At 40.5% G+C, this 21,610-nt stretch overlaps 1 protein-coding gene across 3 annotated transcripts in view; it reads left to right on the top strand.

Annotated features, from left to right (window-relative positions):
* LOC149863662 (uncharacterized) overlaps positions 1 to 21,610 on the top strand; it is a 232,499-nt gene that overhangs the window by 35,425 nt on the left and 175,464 nt on the right. For all 3 annotated transcript variants that reach the window (XM_090049518.1, XM_090049520.1, XM_090049519.1), the window contains one exon: positions 3,709 to 3,756. In XM_090049518.1, the coding sequence (XP_089905644.1) occupies positions 3,709 to 3,756 (48 nt within the window). The remainder of the gene's footprint in view (positions 1 to 3,708; positions 3,757 to 21,610) is intronic.

Below are 21,610 nucleotides of genomic sequence, written 5' to 3'. Positions count from 1 at the left end.
ATAGGAAATGAGCTTTTCACCAAAAAAAGTCTGTTCAAAAAACGATGTAAGGTGAAATGACAACAGTGAACATGTTGGAGTTATCCAAATGGATTGAGTTTGCACCTTGTTAAAAATCATGAAGTGTCTCTTGGCTCCCTCCTCACCCTGCCTGTTTTAATAAGAGGTTTATTTAATTTGAAAGGCAGTTCTCCAAGTAGATGTGACTTCTGAATGTAATGTCATAGGTTTTTTTGCTTAGATAACATTCCTTAAATGTGTGCATTTTGTGATTTCTCCCTCCCACTCCCATCCCCCTGAGACCTGAAATTATTGTGGTGGAATTCTTCAACTTAAATTATTGTGGTGGAATTCTTCAACTTAGGTGTTATTTTATAACTTATTCATAAACATTTTAAAAAGTCTGATTCAGCCCCAGGTATCCTGCAGTCACTCTTTTTTTTCTGTGTAATATTATTGCAAGTGGCCAAATACAATAACTTTGCCACTTGTTTGTCATGCCAATTTTTGACCTAGGTCATTCCTTGGTTGTCTAAATGATCCTTAAACATATTTTACAAAGACAGAACTGTAATCCAATAATAATTTTCTAGACAAGTGCTCCTCAGTTGCCACTAGGGAACAATAGCATCACTGTGCTGCTCTTAAAAGGAGTTTAAACTAAAAAGACACAAATTTCATATTCTTGCCCAATTTTGTTGAGAGTAAACCAAGAAAATAATATTTTAAATAATTGCATTTTGGCTCCTGAGAGATATCAGCATAATTGCACTGAGGATTCTTTTATTTTTTATGCATTTATTTATTAATAAAGAAGCACATTCCGTTTGTAAACCAAATGATTGGTCCAGTGGCACAAAACAATAATGCAATGAAGCCTCTAGTTCATTAAATTGGAATATAGGGATTGAATTACTAATTTGCATTGGTTTTAATTTCACATTATAAATTATACTATTCTAACATGTGGGAGAAAACATTTCCCATGACATTGGCTACCTACCATTCCAAGTAGTATGATTATATGGGACTCAGGGGATATGAAGCAGGGGGAGGCACTGAGGCTTCTGCATGCTGGTGTGGTTCCTCATGACTATCATGTATGTCACAACAGCCACAACTTTGAAAAAAAATTAATAACTATCACCAGCTTTTCAAAACTGTGGGGTTTATAAAGGTGTTACTGCAAGGAAAGAAAAGTAGCTACTGGAATACCTCAATATGGAGGAAGAGCAGCCACAGGAAGGTCAGGTCACTGAAGAAATTAAGCTAGAGAGAGAGGTCATAAATCTTAAGTGGTTTCAGTTCATTTCTATATTATCTCTTCTCATCTTTTCCCTTCATCTCTCCCCTGCTTTTTATTCCAGATAAATATGCTTCAAAAACCCTGTCTTCAGTATTTTGAATCCTGTTGTTAACTTCTCCCATTTTCTAGTGTTTTTATTTCCCTTCCTTAACCATCTCAAGCTGCTTTAGAAACAAATGGAAAACCCACTTGAACACAAGGCGTTCCGTCCAAAGATACCAGACAAACTGGATTCCTGCTCTTGACTCTGCTCACTAGTGTGAAAGAGGTGGGAGTCAGAGCTGGCCTTAGGGAAAATGGTGCCCTAAGCAAACTTCTATTTTGGCACCCTCCCCAAGTTGGCAGCGCTGCTGCAGGCAGGCAGAGGCATGGGGCACAGTTCAGGGGGAGGCAGAGCAGCATGGTGCACCAGGCAGGTGGGGTGGCCAAGCACCACTGCTGCCACCCGTGCTGCCCAACTTGACTCCTCCTGAGCAGTGGGTGGAGGCGCAGGATGTGCTAGGCTGGGCACTCCTCGTTCTGCAGGGTGGGGCAGTGGGAAAGCGCTGCTGTGAGTGTGGTCACCCCTCTGACCACAGCACCCTGGGCAGTTGCCCATGTCACCCACCCTTAGGGGCTAGTCTCATTAGAACTTCCTTAGTTCAAAGTTAACCTCTTTGGTAAAGATGGGTCAATCTTCTGAGAATTGACATCAACTTGGTGCCCTGCTTTTTTTTTTTTATAGCATTCTGCTGTTTTGTTCTGACCTAGAAAGAGACTCATTTTTGAGTAGCAGGAATATTTAACAGAAATCTTCCTCATATTCTTTGGGGAAATATTAGGTGATCTTCCCATTTATAGGTCACTCATAAAATATGTTTCCCCTTCAGAAATAAATCATGAATACTTATCAGTTGCATGTTAATTATGTTCATATTAGACAACTTTTGCAAGGTTTTGAGAGTTGCCACTGTAATATTCAAACAGATGAACATCTCCACTATTAACCCTAAGAAGAAGCACTGAGAAGGCATGAGACTGATGAGGAAACAAGAATATCACAAGTAAAATGGCATTATATGAAAGCTACCATTGCAGTGAGGTTATTTTAAATGGCAAGAAGGTTGTCTTGCTAGCACACATGTTCTTTCCTTTTTTATTTTTTCATTTGTTGGATCTGATTATGTTTAGACTCAGTTAAAGGCTTAAATTTGCAATTCTTTCATTGCTCTATGGGAAAGGGAGATTCAAACGTCTTTGGTAGTTAGACAAATGGGGCCAGTCTGGTTAAATTCTAAACCACACAAGGATTGCTGAGTTTTCGCCTCCCAGTGAAATCATCAGTAGGAGATTATCACCTGTTGGCACTGGATTTTAAGACCTCTTGTTTTCTTGCAATGAGAAATAAACTTACAATAGGGTCTGACTCCAGCTGTATCAGAGGTCAGGCAACTGCTTTATCAATTCTAGAGATCCAGAGGTAGCTGGCAAGTAGAAAAAAATATAACATTCTACATGACATGACTCTGCACATCTTATAAGTAAGTACTGAGGAGGAAACAACTATGCTTATGCAGAACCAGAATAGTAAAGTCAAGACTGTTTCAGGCAGATCAGATTTGGAGATTTCACCCAGGACTTCTCCTGCAGCAGCCCTTTTTACCCCCTGCCAGAAATTTTACTGGCAACATTTCTGAATTTGTTGAAATATAATGCCCTGTCTTTGCTTCTCTTGTGCATTTCAGTTTGTAAGAGAGGTACCACCCTTATTTTCTGCCTTTTCAAAGATATATAGTTTGTGGGTTTTTTCCAGTTATTAAGCCAACTCTATTGCTGATCAAACTGTAAACAGATTTTAAACCGGGGTGGGGCAATGATGTGCTTGGAGTTTGCTTTGTGTGTACATCTTGGGTTCATGACAGAGTTTTCTGAAGCCATTGTTTATGAAGGATAATCATTTTTTCTCTCTAAAGTCATATCTAGTGCTACAAAGATCCATGACACTTTTTTGAATGCTTTATCTCAGCAAAGCTGCATGATATATATTTTCTCTTGAGACTGATGGTTAAACATCATAAACCTTCATTATTTCTGAAGGCTCAGAGAAGCTCCAAAGTCTCAAGTCCACATTTTAAGTTGATTGTCCATAGTGTATTTGAGGCTTATCTTTTTTGTGACTTATTGGCTCAAAGAATATTTAAGACCATTTTGCATAAAATGAAAACTATAAATTCAAGAAAGGTGCCAATTAGCAAACATGAACCCGCTTCTGAAGTAGTAAAACTATTGTTTTCACTATAAATCTACCACTGATGTGTTTTAAATTTTGTTGGGAAGATGGTACTAATATGTTTTATATTTATTTTTTTGGTCAATAAAACTTTTAAGTTAGTTTTCTTACTAAATGCCCATCTTTCTCCTAGGGTTTTTATACAGAAGATCATCCAAGATGCAAAGTTTGTACAGCTGAGGTAAGTCACTCAACTGTTTTGTGCAGGTTTTCACACACAGTACTGGATTAATGCAGAAATTAACCATTTATAATCCAAGTAAAATATATAATGGGCTATATAGTTGTCTTTATTTGTACTGAAGCTCATGCAGTTTAAATATATGGTACATAGAAACTAGTAATACTCTTAGCAACATTAGTGGTTGTTGATCATTTTCAGTCTACATATCCATATGAAAAATGTAAATATCTTGGTGACCACTTCTCTACCAAAGAACAGGCCTCTCGCCTAAATCCCCTGTCTCCACTCTCAAATGACATGCTATAATGAATCTCTTTTCCTCCACTGTGGTACTTCTTGTAAGATCCTTCTACTCTTTGTGGATATATTCAGTGCTGCTGCCTACTTCATTCTGTTGGCTCCTGGTATAGACAAATATAAAAGATGCCCTTTTCTTTCACCTTGAGGCAATTAATTGGGTTGATCTGCTCCAATATATTACAAGGCCTGTTGCTCTTTCTTTAATCCAGGAGCAATGAATTGAACTGCTAGGAGAATAACTTTACTTTGCGTTGCACTTTTTTTTAATTGTATGCTATTGTGTTCTGTTGTGCTGTTGTTTTCTGAAGTAAATTACTTAATTAAAAACTTCAGAGGTGTGTCAGTAAAGAAAGAGCTGATTTTATTAAGAGTAAGAAATTAATTCAGATGAGCTCAGATGAAACTACATAAGCAAGCTGACAAAGATAGATAGTTTCAGTGTTTTTCTTCATCCCCCAACCAAAGCTTGCCAGAAAGATATCATCAAATTATAAGTATTTTTCTCATGGAGATGACCTCTCCTTGAACATTCAGATGGGGGCCCAGTACTTTGAAAGGCTCCTGGTGACATCAGTTGTATCAGGCTCATCTTGGGGGCAATGACACTGTTGTTACCTGCTCGTACTTATCCAAAGTAATCCTTCTTTGTGTATCAATATAAGCTATAACTACCATTTTCTTTTTACCTCCATTATTATCTTTTTACAATTCACCATGCCCACCCAACTACTGTCTCCTAGTTGTTCCTTTGAAGGCTCTCACTGAGGATCAAACAAAGCACTGGTGTGTGGCATAAAAAAGTATTGGAGTGTATTGGGGAGAGGGAGATCTGTGAATACAGTGAAGCCACTTTGGATGAGGACCTAATGCTGAAAGTTGTGGCAAGAATAGAATAATAGAATTTAGCATCAGAATCCAGATGTGGCACCTGCACATCTCAAAATGAAGGAGCTTATTGATGTTGCTGTTCTTCTGCATGTGTCTGTGTTAGATAGTCCTGAATGAATCCATCCAGTGAGAAGGAAAGGAGCAGTGCATGTTGGGTAGTAGCCTAAGGAATTAGTTCAGAGCAAGAAACAAAAGAACGACCCCTCCCTCCCTCCCCGCCCCCCAAAAAGCATCTAACTGTTGACAGATAAAAGAACAAAAATGGGAGAAAGGAAAGTCCTAATGCAAAAGTTCCCTCAGAGTCGGGGTAAACTGGAAACAAAACCTGAAGGATAACTTATGAGTAACAGGTGGAATCTAAATGATAACACTGAAGTAAATCAAGATCAAAGCTCTAGTAATTTCTGATGTAATTACCTCTCTGAAAGTGGCACACTGACTTCCTTGCATTTTTACTGGGTACTGTTCTATATGCTTGAATAATATCACAATATTTAAAACATTTTTTTAAAACCCGACTTTGTAGAGGAGCGTCCTATTACAATTTTAGCTCCAAATATTCATGAATAACTTTTTATGTAAAAGAATCAAGCCAATAACATCTATTACAATAGGTATGGTGCAACTCTATTGGATAAAATGCTGTAAATTTGGTAGTTGCCTTTTTTTTCTGACATTTTAAAAACATACTTGATGGCCTCAGTACCACAGTTATGAAAGCCACTCTTTGGTTCCATCACATCTACTCAATCCTTTTGCTTTACACTAACTGGCAGCAGACTTTTTCCTAGTCACAAAGCAGTTTTCTCATTCAAATAACTCCTCGGCCTTCCAAGGCCCCTTCCTTGGTCTCATCACAATCATTGTGATAGTTTCAGGTAAGAGTATTTGGTGGGTCCAGCTCAAGGGTTTATTCTTTTTTTTGTATGTTTACCTCACCTGACATCTCTTTCTTGGGTGTCATAGTGATTGTTCATCTGTATATTAAGTAAAGCTGAGATGGATTGTTTCATCTACATGGGAAATAGGTGTGTGTGTGCATGCAAGCATGTATACGTAAAATTAATACTTCAGTGTCAAGAGAGCCTTTTTATGAGATGATTAATAAGTTGCACAGCAAGTAAAACCTCAACATAAAATGGTACATGTATGGATATATTTTAAGGCTGAAAGCCTTACTATTAAAGTTGCCTGCCATTTTCTGTTAAAAAAAGAAATGTTTCTTACAATTGTGACAAACTTTAAGCATTTGGCCAGACATACTTCATTTTGGATACCTTTCTCAAGCTGAATTAGTTTGGAATATTTTGGCCAAAATGGTTTTGAGAACTACACTAGGAAAAAAGTATGTGTTGCATGTGCTTAAGAAAAACAAACAAATAAAAACATTTCTTCCAAATTTTCCTTGAGAAACTCTGGCATTTTCACACTTTGGAACAGAGACTTGAAATTTAGGTGGAAGGTAGCTTTTGTGTCAGGATTTTTACTGTTCCTGTAAAAGTCTAGCTGTATTTGGCCAAGTTACAAGCCTTTGAAAAATCGGTGGTTTGCACATAATCCATATAGACTTCTTAGGTTTTAGCAGATGGATTTCCTGAAGGTTCTGTTTGCTCTGAGCATACTCCAGCCTGAAGCTGAACAGCACTTTCCCTTTAACTGCTAACTTGGGATGTAGCAAACTGAGCCAGATTGGGTCTAGGCACCAAGGCTAAGTACAGGCAGTCAAAAGGCCTGAGGCTGAATCAATTCAATCTTTTCGGGTAGTTTAAATTGTGTGGATTAAATTGATAAGGAAGTGAACAGACATTCACTTTTGATTCCAGAAATGCAGCCCAGGCCAAAAGCTGGAAAGTGCTAGATCATACCTACACGCTCAACTAGAGCAGGCAGTTTGGGTCAAGGCTAGCCCACCCATCCCTGCATTTCTGGATTCAAAAGGGAATGTCTGTTCACCTGTTTATCAATTTAATCCACACAGTTTAACGTACCTGAAAAGATTGAATAGACAGTACCTCCAATATTCAGTCAGTCATCAATGAAAGTGGGGAGCAACTGCACCACTGCACCCTGCCTTTGGGGAGTATGGAGGAGGAAGCGGTCAGATTTAAATGCAGAGGCTAAGAGAACCAGATCTAAACAGGTTTTGGAGAAAAGATCAAGGAGACTGGAGATGGAGGTTGCCATGGAAAGAGGGAAATTGCAACTAGAAGTTGCGGTGGGACTGCCTAAGCAAAAGGAGGAGCAGAAGGAAGACTGGAATTGCTTGGCAAGGATGTGAGGGCTGAGAGCTAGGCAGTTTAAATTACTTGGACAAGAATAGGAGCTGCTATATGTAGGGTGGTGGAGACTTAGATTGGACAAAGAGTTGTGAGAGAGACAGAGATTACTGGATTAGGGTACTAAAACTGGGAGCCTGTGAGGAGGAAGTGAGGGAGACAGGAGACAGATCTGATGAGCCAAGAAAGATGAGCTTTTTGACACACTCTCACAACATTCTCATTAAGGCTAGGGACAAAAAGCCTGAGCCTGAATTTCATAGATTTCATAGACATTAGAGCTGGAAGGGACCTCAGGAGATCATCGAGTCCAGCCCCCTGCCCAAAGGGCAGGAAGTCAGCTGGGGTCATAGGATCCCAGCAAGATAAGCATCCAATTTACTCTTGAAGGTGTTCAATGTAGGTGCTTGAACCACCTCCGCTGGCAGACTGTTCCAGACCTTGGGGACTCGGACAGTAAAGAAATTCTTCCTTATGTCCAGCCTGAAACGGTCTTACAGGAGTTTGTGACCATTCGACCTCGTCATCCCTTGGGGCGCTCTGGTGAACAGACGTTCCCCCAGATCCTGGTGTTGACCCCTGATAAACTTATAGGTGGCCATCAGATCACCCCTGAGCCTGCGCTTTTCCAGGCTAAAGAGTCCTATGGCTCTCAGCCTGTCATCGTAAGATCTGTTTTCCTGACCTCTGATCATGCGCGTGGCTCTCCTCTGGACTCTCTCAAGCTTCTCCACATCCTTTTTGAATTGTGGAGCCCAAAACTGGATGCAGTACTCCAGCTGCGGCCTCACCAAGGCTGAGTACAAGGGGAGAATGACGTCCCGGGATTTGCTCGAGAAGCATCTATGGATGCACGCCAGCATTTTGGTTGCTTTACTAGCCGCAGCATCGCACTGGAGGCTCATGTTCATCTTGTGGTCAATGATGACCCCCAAGTCTTTTTCTTCTGTAGTGCTAACCAACGTAGCACTGCCGAGCCTATAAGGGTGCTGCAGGTTTTTCCTCCCAAGGTGGAGAACCTTGCATTTTTCGGTGTTAAACACCATGAGGTTCTCGTCTGCCCATTTGCTGAGCTTGTCCAGGTCAGCCTGGATCACCCGCCTATCTTCTGGCGTGGATGCTTTGCCCCAAAGTTTGGTGTCATCGGCAAACTTGGCCAGTCCACTCCTGACTCCAATGTCCACTTCGTTAATGAAAATGTTGAACAGTATGGGTCCCAGGACAGAGCCTTGAGGGACCCTACTGGTCACAGGGCACCATGATGAGTGACTGCCATCAATTACAACCCTCTGGGTCCGACCACGGAGCCTATTCCCCAGCCAGTGGATTGTGGTGGAGCGAAGGCCACAACTGGGCAGTTTGGCCAAGAGGTGATCATGGGATACCAGATCAAAATCTTTTTTGAAGTCAAGATATATGACATCAATCTCTTCTCCCTTGTCCAGGTGATAGGTCACCTGGTCATAGAAGGAAATGAGATTGGTCAAACAAGACCTACCCGCAACAAACCCATGCTGACTATCCCTTAGGATGTTAGCCTGGGCCAGTCCCTCAAGGATGGCCTCCTTAATAAACTTTTCTAAGATCTTCCCCAGGATAGAAGTCAGGCTAATGGGCCTGTAGTTAGCCGGATCCACTCTCCTCCCTTTCTTGAAGATCGGCACCACATTGGCCTTCTTCCAGTCTTCTGGCACTACACCAGGTCCCTGCTCAGGACAGGATCATCCCTGACTAAATCATCCCTGGACTGAATTGATTCAGTCTTCACAGGTTAGTCTAAGCTGGCTAGGCTAAATCACTTTGCAACTGCATGGACATCCCAGATGTACAGGCACATGCCTGCAGTGAATCATACTAAATGCTGGGGGGTGCTAGAGCAGCCCTCCCTTCCCTTCCACAGGGCTGAGCTGAGGGGGGCATGGCCAGGCCACAGCAGGATTAAGGAGGGGTTCTCCCGCTCCTTGATAACCACATTTATAAGCTCTGTTATTGGCATTAATCACCTCATCAGAAAACAAAAGGCATCTCTCATTAGTTCAAGCTCTTCATAAACAAAGAAGGAAGGGAGGAACCCAGCTGAGCTGTTGATTAGCTCCAAAAAGCCCAAAGCTGACACTGCTGTCTGCCACAGCACAGACCGTAGCCTGCATGTGGTCTGCTAGGTAATTCTGAGGTGTCTGTGTGAGGCAGAGGGGAGGGGGAATCCCTGCTTAGCAGGGAGTGGTAAGGGGAGGGGAACAGCAGGAGGAAGCCAGGCAGATGCCGCTGTGCCTGCAAGTCTCTGCCAGAGTTGCTGCCAGGGAATAGAGAGCCCCACCCAGTCTAGAGAGCATGCTGGGATGCTGGGGGAGTCTGATTTAACTTAGACCAGCAAGGAGTCTGGGACAGATATTGCATAAATCAGTTTGACCCAAAATAGTTAAGTCTGATACTGCATTCAACCAGTTTTATCTCAGACTGGTTTCAGCCATTTTAAAGCCGGTTTATGTGCACTGAACATTTGTCCACAAAACTAATTTATATGTTTATTTATTTTTTCTAATATGTGACTTTTTTTACAAAATTCCATGACACGCCTATTAATTTCTGATGGCACACCATTGTGTTGTGGCACACTGGTTGGGAAACACTGACATAGACCATAAGCTGAATAAGACCAAACAGCGTGCAATACACTGGGTTGCATCAACAGGTGTGTCACTTGAAAATCAAGGGAAGTGATTCTTGTCCTCTATTTAACACTGGTGAGGCCTCACCTGGAGTACTGTGTCCAGTTTTGGGCCCCACACTTCAAAAAGGAGGTGGATGGTTTGGAAAGAGTCCAGCAGAGTGACAAAAATTATTAGAGGCCTGGGAAGCAAGACTTATGAGGAAAGACTGAGGGAAGTAGGGTGTTTAGCCTGGAGAAGAGAAGACTGAGGGGGGATTTGATAACAGTGTTCAAATGCCTGAAGGGAAGTTATGCACCTCTGATGGAGATAGGTTTTTCTCTGTGGCTGCAGTGAACAGGACTAGGAGCAATGACCTCAAGTTTCAGCAGGGGAATATAAATTGGAGATTAGAAAGAAACTTCTGACTATGAGAGTAGTCAAGCATTGGAACAGGCTATCTTGAGAAATCATTGAATCCCCATCCTTTGAAGTTTGCAAGAGTAGGTTAGACAGACATGTGGCTAGGATGATTTAGTCAGGGATGATCCTGTCCTGAGCAGGGACCTGGACTAGATGATCTTGCGACGCCCTTCCAAACCTACTTTCCTATGATCCTATGAGATAAATGGCTAAGCAAGGAGGCTGAGGTGTGAAGGACCAGAGTGGAAAAGTAATTGGACTAGGGCATGACAGGGAAAAGATGGGGAAAAAAAGGAGTCAAAGTTGTGTGAGAGGGAAGGTATAGAAAGGCCAGTAAGCACTACAGAACAGTCCCTTCCAGATCTGGGGATGGAATCTGCTATTTCTGAATGTTACCATTCCTTTGTGTCAGCAAATATCTATGAAACCTACTGTCAGAGTGTGTATGTCATCTCTCTCTCATGTTGGTTCGTGTAGAAAAAGGGTATTCTGCTGTAACCATTACAGCAGCCCTTACTGTATTTGATCATGTGGCAGAGATCTGAGTGGTGCATCTGAGAGTTTCAGCCCTGGTAATGAGCCATGTGGACATCAGCACAATTTGCCGTGATGCAATTGAGCTATTTTTTAGTCTTTACTTTTAAAACCCAGGTAATTACATCCCAAAAATAGTATTAAGATTGCATTTGGAAGGATATTGGAAAACACCAATATCCAAGCAGTTTGTGAACAAAATGGATGGGGCTCAATTAATGAGCAACTCAATTCAATATTTTGTTTAGATATGTCAAATCCAGTAGTTTGTTTTCAGTTCTCTTCAATGAGTGGCTCCAGGCCTTATTTACTGCAAACTATTCAAACCCCTCTCTGAAGACAGAATTATTAATTTCCTCCTGGGCTTTTCTGTGGTGTTTCACAACTACAGTATCTAAATGCTCCACAAACACTAATGAATTTATTTTCATAACACTCCCCTGGATGAGTGGGGATTATTATCCCATGCTGTGAGAGATTTAGGTCAATATTTTTAGTGCCCTATCTGAGATGTATGTGTGTAAATGAATTTTTCAGGATCCTTGGCACTAGGATTATTGTGTGTTCAAAGCACAGTTCCCATTGTCTTGGCCATCAGCATTTCTGTGAATCAGACACCCAAAAAACTAGCTACATACAGTTAGTGACTATCTGTGAAATGTGTAACTTAAGCAACTTGCCCAGCATCATACAGGAACTCCATGGCAGAGGCATGGATGGACTCCAAGCTCTACATAGCAGCTTTCAACCACTGGACTGTCTTTTTTGTTCTTGTAATCCCCTGCCATTATGAACCTTTCATACTTTGTAACAAATGGAGCAGTGACAGAAAACGTCCTGCCACACTGCACAGATATGATTTTTCCCCGTAACAAATCTGTGTTGTGAACTGAAAGAGGTATGGGTCCTGTAGGAAAAAGATAGTATGTGATAAGAGTAAATAAAAATAGTATCATAATTAATACATGTAAGGAGTAAATTACAATAACACAGGCGGTCTTAATTCTGACTTTTCCTAGTTTGGTTTTGTAACCTTAGTATAGCGACCCTTAATGTTGATTTTTATGTGAGTAAGGTAGGCTGGGAGTGAATGGGAGGAAGCAAGGCCTTCATACTATCTTTTTGCACCATGGGTGGATCCAGGATCATGGTGATTGGAGCACCCACTTTGACTGAGTAGTACAAATGCAGTGAAGCCAAAAGGAGTGTGGCCACAATCCCTTGCTGTGATCCTGGATGCCAGTGAGCTCTCAGAGCCCACCAGCATGTCACCCCAGCTCCGACTTGGAGGTTGGTATGTTCTGTGAGCTCTATGAGCTCACCAGCACAGAGTTGACCCAGAATCCTTGCATAGGTTTGGAGCCTGCTGCTGTTTGCTTTTCCCTTTGCCTGATTCTGCATCTAGAAGAAGGAGATGAGTGGCAGCAGCAGACATATTTAGCCCACTGCCACCTGTCCCCTCCTTTCTATTGCTGCAGAAATCAGGGTGTGGGGAGAGGCAAACAGCAACAGGCTATGGAGCTGAAAGCAGGGACTCTGGGCAGACCCCATACTGGTGAACTCCTAGAGCTCACAGTTCATGCAGAACCCACATCAGGAGCTTCACTGACATGCTGGTGAGCTCTGAGAGCTCACTGTGCATGCAGAGCATAGTCAAAGGAAGGTGCGACTGTGCCACTGCACCCCCTGTTGACCTGCCCCTCTTTTTAAACCAGTCAGCAATAGCTATGAAGATGTATTGGAGTAGAAGGTGGTACAAAAGGAGAGTAGACAGGGCACAGGATAGACAGTGGCACAAATGGCTTTGTATATGTGTCTGTATATAAACCAATTATTCTCAACCAGGGTGCCAGTCTTTAAAATGCAGCAGGAGGTCAGAACCTCAGTGGGTGGAAACAGCTGATCTAAGTTCAATGAAGCTTTGCTGACTGAGGATCTGGCTAGTGTATTTAGTGGTGCACACAACTTGACCTGGAGAACATCCTCAGTGCTAAGAGGAGTTAACTTCGGGAGTACCAACATGAGCAGCAATATCCCTATATGTAACTGGAATAAAATAGAGATTCATAGTTGTATTCCTTCTGAGCTCTTTGCAATGGGGAAAAAAACAGCTTTATTACTTTTTTGTAGTAAAAAAAGAGTAAAGACTAAACTGACATTTTCTGAAGGGTACTGCAAGTCTGTCCAGAAGTGCCTTAAATCAAAAAAGGTTGAGAACCACTGACATAGATAAATATAACCGACTGACAATGATAGATGCCCGTCACACTGATTGATAGTGTCTTATTGCTTCCATTGCTTGCACGTTGGATTGTGTCTAGATTTTAAGCTCTTTGGGGCTCTAGTTATTCTGCCTTTGTACAGCACCCAGCACAATTAATTCCTAGTTCATAACCCATAAGTGCTATGATGATGATGGCAGTGATGATGTGAAGAAAAACATGAGCTAAGAGTTGAATTTCAGCTTGTGTAGAATATGAGCTTATCGTAAATATTGGATTGAGTTCTTGGTTAGATAATGGTTCTATGTAAATCTTGGAGTTGGTAATCACAGTGACACTTGGGGGTGTCACTCATCTAGAATGTAACAGGAATGCAATTTGTTCACTAACTTTGTTACTGTTAAGTGAATTTAGTGCTTTTGTATTTTGCAGTTTACTAAAATGCTAGTAGTTTGTTAAAACAGAACATTAACTTGACCTGTATACCTATGTCACAGGGCTGTTGTGAAGATTAATAATTAGATAATGTTTGTAAAGCACTTTTTATAAGTGAGAAGTGCTATAAAGTGCTAAGTATTATTATTACAGCATGATAAAGATCACAAAACACAAGTGAATTAGCTCTAGGTTTAATCCTTATAAGGCAAAGCATACCAGGGGCAAAATAACATTGCAGTTATTTTTCTTACATCCAGCACTTCATTAACTACCACATAGGGTTATATAACTCTGTGAGAGTCTAACTTTATAATCATAGTTTATAATCATAGCAGAAAAAGTTCTCACGGGTTTTGCAGGCAAGACTTGTGTGTGCAGCCTTTAAGGTCACACAGAGTTCTTCCAGCTATGCAGCACTAACCTCTCCAGTCACATGTAGGGGCACTGCTGTTCACATTGGTTCTTCTGAAGTTAACTCTCAGCACTAACTTGCTCCCCGGGTCAGGTTGTGAGCACCACTAAATACACCAGCCAGATCCTCAGTATCAGTCAGCAAAGCACTACTGAACTTAGACCAGCTATTTACACCCACTGAGGTTCTGGCCCCTGCTCCATTTTAAAGGTCTCACAAAATTTTCTTTCATAACACCCTTCCCACAATGCTGTCTCTACTAAATCACTTTCTTTCCTCAAGTTCATTCTGAGGATAGAAGACAAAAAGCCTTCCTGCTGAGTCCGTCACTCCATCTTTGGACTGAACTCGAAGCTTTCAGGGCTTGAGAAAATTCAGTCAATTCCCTCCCTCCTTTTATTGCCTATCTGTTGCTGGCAGCTTGCTACTACTGCTGTAGTCATGAGTTTTCCCGAGTAATGACCCAGAGGACACTATTTTCTTAATGCACGTCTGTTGGCCTTAGACATACCTATGTTCTCTGCATTTCATAGACATTTGGGGCTAGAAGGAACCTTGTAAGATCATCAGGTCCAGCCTAGGATCAAAGTCAGCTAGGACCAAAGGATCCCAGCAAGATAAGCATCCAAATGTTTCTTAAAAGTGTTTAGAGTAGGTGCTTGCACCACCTCTGGGGGGAGTATAGGCCACAGCTCTCTCCCTAGGAAAGTCCCGAGCCATAAAATTGAAAAGCAGCCTCCATTTCCTAATAGAGCTACATGATATTTTGGGGAGAAGAACTGAGAAATCACCCCCGTAAAGAAGAATGATGTCAATATGTAAGGGGTGGTCATGCAGCCACATAATCAAGAAACATAGTGCAGATGTGTGTATTGGGGTCAAGGGCTGAAGCCTCTTTTCCAAGAATAGTTAGAGGTTGGAACACTGTTCCAGAGATTCATATAGAGCTTCTCCCCAAAGAAGTCTGTGTGGAGAAAATATCATTGAAGTCTCTTCCAAACATGCAGTGTTGATGTTGCTGATGGATTGAGAAAAGAATATGCTCACCTCTGCAACAGAGATCTTATATGGTTCACCCATCGCTAGTCCTGAACTACTGTGTCTCTCCCATCTGGATTTCTCCATTCCTAGGCTGCTTGATTTTTTTTTCTTCTGCTCTCTAAGAACAATGGGTATTAGGTCTGGCTCAGGTGCACAGTCCTGGGACACAGGCTGCCCCTTTATAGTAGTTCTCCTTACTGCTGCTGCAGAAGATGCTTTCACTCGAAGGTATACCCTTCACTCTTCCTCCTCCTTCACCAAGAATAAATAGAATAAAAAGCAGCTATCTATACAGCATTATAGAAACTACAGCTAATACATGCAAACACAGACACAGGCATAGAGCAGCTTTTAAAAAATTAAACATTTATCCTAGCAGTGTGTGCTTCACTGCCGTGCATGTTCTAAACATAGGAAATAGCATTGTAATGTTATTATGACACTGTTTACTTTTTAAAGATGTCAAGTGTGTGTTAAGATGTCAGAGCTCATGGGAATTTTAGTGAGCACAGGAGAGGAACTTGTGATCATAGTACCAACTGGCACCAACAATGTTGGGAAAGAAATGTGTTAATATGAGAAGTCCTAGTACCTACATTTGGAAGAATCAGTAATCCCTGACTGCAGAAATTCTCTGGTAGCTAGCTTTCTGTTCTGTTTCTGTTTTCGCAGCTCAATGGGGAGATCTTCAGGATCTGCAGGTCTGGGTAAGAAGATGGTGAAAAAGCCCATAGAGAAAAGATAAGCTCCACCTTAACCAAATTGGAACCAGCTGACACAGAACACTGACAGGGTTTGGGGGGATTATTTATAGTAGAACCTGGGGGAAAGCTGACAGGTGGTGAGGAGCAGTCAGGTCGGACAAAGACATCTGCTAGGGATGTCAGTAATACAAAGGTAACTCTGTATCCAGTAGTAAATGATAGGGCAGAAATTACAGCTGAACTGGAGAAGGGAAGGTCACAGAGGCATATTTCAGGAAAGTAACAATGTGTCAGACAAAGGAATTAAAAAAAAAATAGGCATGCAGCCAAATGCAAAACCTCTATATCAACAAGAGAAGAGTAAAAGCAAAATAGGTGAACTAGAATGTCTGGCAATGGAAGAGGACTGACCTTGATATGAGGCATAACATGGGCAAAAGAACGGACTGCTCTAATATAGGGTTATAGCCTAGAACAGAACCGTGGAATCCTGTTACACCTGACAATTAACTGTGCAGAACATCCATAGAGTTTGGGGAGTTTCACTCCACCTAAAGATTTCATAGAATCTAATGAGGTGACATTTCTGGATGGAAAGATCTATATAATAGTTTGACAATTTATGCTGTCGTTCCTCCAGTGCTGTTGTCTTAAATGTGTTCCAAGGTCACTTAAAGCTTTGGGTGGGTGCCCTTTGGTATGAAACTGTCTTTAAACCAAAACAAATAAATCCCAAAACGTGGATTTACAAAATAATTGAGCGTCACCTGGTCAAGAGGGTGCATATTGAGGACCTGATTCCCTTTTATGCAGAAGCCTCTTCACAGTTTTGCTCTGACATGTATTTGGTGCCAGAGTATGAAAGAATATTAGTGCCATGAGAATCAGGACTTAAGTGTACATTTGTACACAAAAATCAAAGAGGTGACTGAATCTAGTTAAACTGTAAGCGGTTTAAGTAACCTACATATAAATTATCATCTGTCACAACAGGATGAGATTTAGAGAAAATTTCTTGACACCTCAGATGGTTTGTTTCTTGGACTAGCTAGTTCTGGAAGACACAGTAGAGGAGTATTCTTGTAGTAGTCACATAGAAATTGTTTCAAGGTAATTACAGTTAGTAAAACTGGCCACAATAAAATTAGGCTTTATGTCTTCAGGAGAGATTTTTTTTGCAGAGAAAACTACGCCACTCAAGTTCTCTTGCGGCAGCATAATCTGCCACAAGTTTGCTTAAACCAGTTCTAAGTGGCATAAGACAAATGTACTGGGCTGGAGAATTTGTCTCAATCTTCAGCTCTGTTTTATCACTTAAAAAAAAATAGAGCAGAAACAGAAGTCCAAAGGTGGATAATGAAAATGATTAGTCATAAAAAAGACTTCCATAGAAGGAAAGATAGAAGAGATTTGGGCTGTGAAGCAGAGAAAGGTCTGCAAAATAGTGAAATGGATAGATAGGGGAAATATGTTTAGGAATGGATATGCAATGACATTGATGAGCAACAAATTGAAAACTGATCAAATGAAATTTTATGCAATACACAATTAACATATGGAGATAATTACCACAAGATATCATAGAAGCCAAGAGCTTAGTATAATTAAAAAAAAAAAAAGACAAGACACACAGAATAATGAGAGAGTCCATAGGTAAATTGGGTAGGATAAAATAATTAATAAATTAAGGCTGTATAACCTTTGGGCTTTAGCCAACCACTAACAGATGGGGATTGGGAAAAAACTTGACAGACAAAATGGTAATTCCCTAATTTTCATTACAAGTTTTTCTTAACTTTCTTCTGGAGCAGCAGTAACTGGTCAGTGGATACTGTTCTGGTCTGAGCTGATATGAAAAATTCTGTGTTTCTTTGTGTGTATCCCTGTGAAGGGGCTGAAAAGGGGATGTGGCAGGAGTATGCTGCCATTCAGCACTACTGGGCCACCAGAATGCACTCTAGAAAACTTCTAGCTTGGACAAGTTAAAGTATTCCTGTGACTGCTCTAACATCTACCCAGGTCTGGCACCAGCTCCAGGTTTAGAAAGGGGAAAAAAATTGCTTACAGCTACCTTTGCTTCCTTTCCTCTTCAGCTCAGTCATGGGTTCTGTGGAGCTGAGGATGCAAATCCTAGATTCCTGACATCCTACAGCATTTTCTGTCTTCATTTTGTCCAGAGAAGTAAACTTCTCTGGAAAGCATATAATATGATACATATATTCCCAACTGAAGTGGGAACCTTGTTAAATATAATGGTGGATTTTTTTTTCTGTACTTTCCAAGGACAATATATTTAATGGGATCTGTTATCACTGTTTAACTCTCTGGCTGCTGTATTTACCTCTAGGTGTTGTCAAATTGTCTTATATGGAGGGCAAAGTGGAAAAACAGTAGCAGCCACTATGTCTATCTTGCCAATATGACAGGAAAGAAGCTGCTGCTTCTGCAAAGCCTCCTTTTCATACTTTATATCACTAAAAGTAGCCAGTTAATTAGATTCCATGGTTACTGCTATTGTAATATGTGCTTATTTGAAGTGCAAAGATAATCATCAATTGTACACTCTTGACTATACTATTAATGGTTTCAATACCCACATTGTGTTTACATTCTGCATTATAACGAACACTTAGCCATTGTGGTTTTTAACATGTAGTAATTCAGTGAATACTGTCTCCATGTAATGCCCTTGCCATTTCATTCTGCGGTATTAAGTGTTGTTTTTCCTAGCAAGGTCTTGAAATGTGGGGCATTATGTATGAGTTATGCTAATTTGTTAGGGCAATGAATACATTAATTTCATTAGTAAATGGCCTCAAAGCAATAATTACCAGTGTAGGTGTGTCAGAAACGATCATGTTCAGTTTTGCCAGTTAATTATTAAGATTTTGTTCTGAGGGACCCAGATTTGACATCCAGCTTCAATTTAGCCATAAATAAAACTCTGAAGCACATAGGGATGAAGAAATCAAGCCAAGAACTTGTTTTGCTCATACATGTTACTACTTTTTGTCCAATTGTGACTGCCAATAACATGCCAAAATAATTAGTGTTGGTGATGTGAGGTTTATGCTCTACCCCCCAAAAAGGCACATCATAATGAAAATAGCAATTGCACTTTCTCATTCTTCACATCTTGCCTTATGCTACAATATGTTGAATTATTCAATGGTCGCTTGTCTTGCTAGCATGGTATTAAATTTGAAATGGCTACAGTTTATCATTAAAGCTGAAGGGTTTTTTAAATAGAGTTTACTTCTAATAGCTTAATTAGGTTTCTAAGTTATATCCTTGCACTCCTAGAGCCTTACATGGCTAACACTGTAAAGAAGACTAATGGTGGCACCTGTGCACCTGGATTATTTTCTGTAAGTGTGACATTATTTTTAATTAAAGTGAACCAGTTGGAGCCATCTAATAAACCCCTCTTCACTAACAGGAATCTCACAACCGAATTATTTTTCAAGGAATGTTGGGAAACCTAGTTTGTTGTGCTCTTATCCATACCTTGTGAAAAGTAATAGCTTCCCCACCCCCTGCTTTTTAATCTGTGAACAATTTTGTAAGAGACAGTCCTGCCCTTTGACCACCCGTCCTTTTCCCCTTCCATTACCTACTGCTTGTTTCACATTGTTTTCACACAGTGGATTACAAGAGATCATTGACGAATGATGCTGAGAAAACAGAGCTGACCAGTTGATAATGATCCTCACTGCTGGCTTTAGCTAACACGCTGCTTTGCATTCCACCCCCCTCAGGAAAATGGGCTCATCTATTCTGTTTCTCACCCCAGGTCCCCCACCGGAGGAAACGGACAACCCAGGCAATAGCAATGACAGTTAGAATCTCGTTGCTTCCATCATAATGTTGTACGTCATGTTTGGGACCCCAGCAAGGTTCTTTGGATCTGTAGTCTATCATTAGATCAGTAATAACTCTATAATCTGCAGCATCTGCCTTTTGACCTTGTGTAATGTCAAGAAAGTTCAGTGTATCCCACCTGATGGCTTCTTAAATTTACAGATACCAAGATTATGGCTTGTAATTATGGCTTCATATTTTTGCATTCAACTCTTTCCATTGGTCAAGTTGGCTTGCAGCGGCTGGTTATTCTGGCCAGAAGTAACACTCTGCTCTTGGTGATCACACAGTAAGCTAGGCAGGCTGGGTGTGTTGCTTATTCACTCTGGCCCCAGTCTTGATAAGAGAGGACTTCCTGTGTTGGTGCTGAGCACTTTCATCTATCACTGATTTCATTGTGAGGGGCAGCATATGTAGGCTCTGGGAAACCTTTTCCTTGATGGTATGATTTCATGTAATATTACAAGATAAAATAAAATAAACATGAGTGTACCAGGCAAATGGCAGAGCTTGTAAAGGTGTTGCAGTATTGCAGCTTCACCGTAGTAGCTTGCTGTGACAAAGTTTCTAGATTCCTTGTGAAAGCAACTTCATTCTGATTTTTTTTGTTGTTGTTGTTGTTGCTTCAGTATTTTTTGAAACCTAGATGCCAAGGGAAGAAGATACTAAGTATCCTAGATTGTGCCCTGTTTACCAGTCATCCCCAGCAGAGGAAACCATGAGTCTTCCTCCTGTTTATTAAGCAATGGAAAAGCAATGTATTGACAGGCAGTGTTTTGGCAAAACCAGAGTAGATCCATCTGAGTAAATTACTAATTCTGTTCAATATAATGCATCTTGGTTGTCCAGCAAAAAGCAAATAAAATGCCTTCCTACATTTTAAACCCACAGGTTATATCTAATGGGAGATGAGAGGATTGGTAAATAGTTGTCAGCAACCAAATCTTTTCTTCTGTGATCAACTTAAAACATTTTTTTTCAGCAAGTATGTTACTAGCTAGGCAGTTAGTTACCTGCACATTCTTTTTCTCGTCATTTTAGTAGGAAATTTAAACTATTAAGTGTTAACTTAATATTTATGGCACACTTTATTATAAAAGGCTACTAAGGTAAAGGAGCTGGTTGCAAAGATGTACTTTGCACATAAGCCCCACTAGAAACTCATTTACTTACAGAGTCCAATGTTAAGTAAAATAAACAGCTTTGCTTTCTACTGACGTTTTATAGCCACCTTAAGGGAAAGGGAGGGAGGGAGGGTTGTGTTGCCATGTGGGTTTAATTCATGAACTTCCCCACAAAGTGCTCTAAGGCAATACAGTAGTTGAGCCAACTTTCTCTGTTAAGTCACAAAAAGAGAGATTTTACCAAATACAGGGGATCAACTGCAGCTGCAAAGAGGAAATTTAGAATTATCATCATATCAGTATCAGAAGGTCCTTTATATTTATAGCTTCATAAAAGTTCACAGCTAGAATATTCGTTGCCAACTAATAAAAGAACTAATGAAAATTTTTGCAGATTGTGTGTGTGTGCGCGTGCTGTGTTTCTCCACACAAGTTACCTAACCCGTAAATCCTGATATATTTAGAACATTTTTAAAAAAGTGGAGTGGACTTTTTTGGATCCCTTTAACAAGACAGTTCAATATAACCTCATTATGGGCAAGACTGTGATACTGTCATACTCAGAATAGCAACTTACCCTGCAACTCTCCTCATTAACATCGCAGATACTACTCATGAATTAAGGTACTATTCAGAGGAAATAAAGATATTTAAATATAGTGCTATGAGAAGATATTGTTTGGTTAGATTTTTTAAATGTGATTTATAACACATGGTGATTATTTAATTGCATAAACAGTCCAAAAACTGTAATTAAGCAATAAGATACTCTTAAGATAAGTGTTATTATATAATAATGAAAACCTTGTGTTTAAATGCCCCTCCTGGGGGTTTATTACTAAATAATCCACAGCCTCTGCATCTTGTTGTGATTGTAAAACAGAAGGATTTTTATTTGCAGTTTCCTAAATTTGCTTTAAAATGATTTTATCAGTATTTTCTGAATCAATCCATTCACTGTGAAAAATAGTTTGCAAAGG

Source organism: Crocodylus siamensis, chromosome 5 (assembly GCF_052110815.1).
Source record: "Crocodylus siamensis isolate JL-2025a chromosome 5, ASM5211081v1, whole genome shotgun sequence".
Lineage (NCBI taxonomy): Eukaryota > Metazoa > Chordata > Crocodylia > Crocodylidae > Crocodylus > Crocodylus siamensis.
The sequence above is the reverse complement of the archived record's forward strand: the minus strand, read 5'-3'. Positions and strand labels throughout refer to the sequence as shown.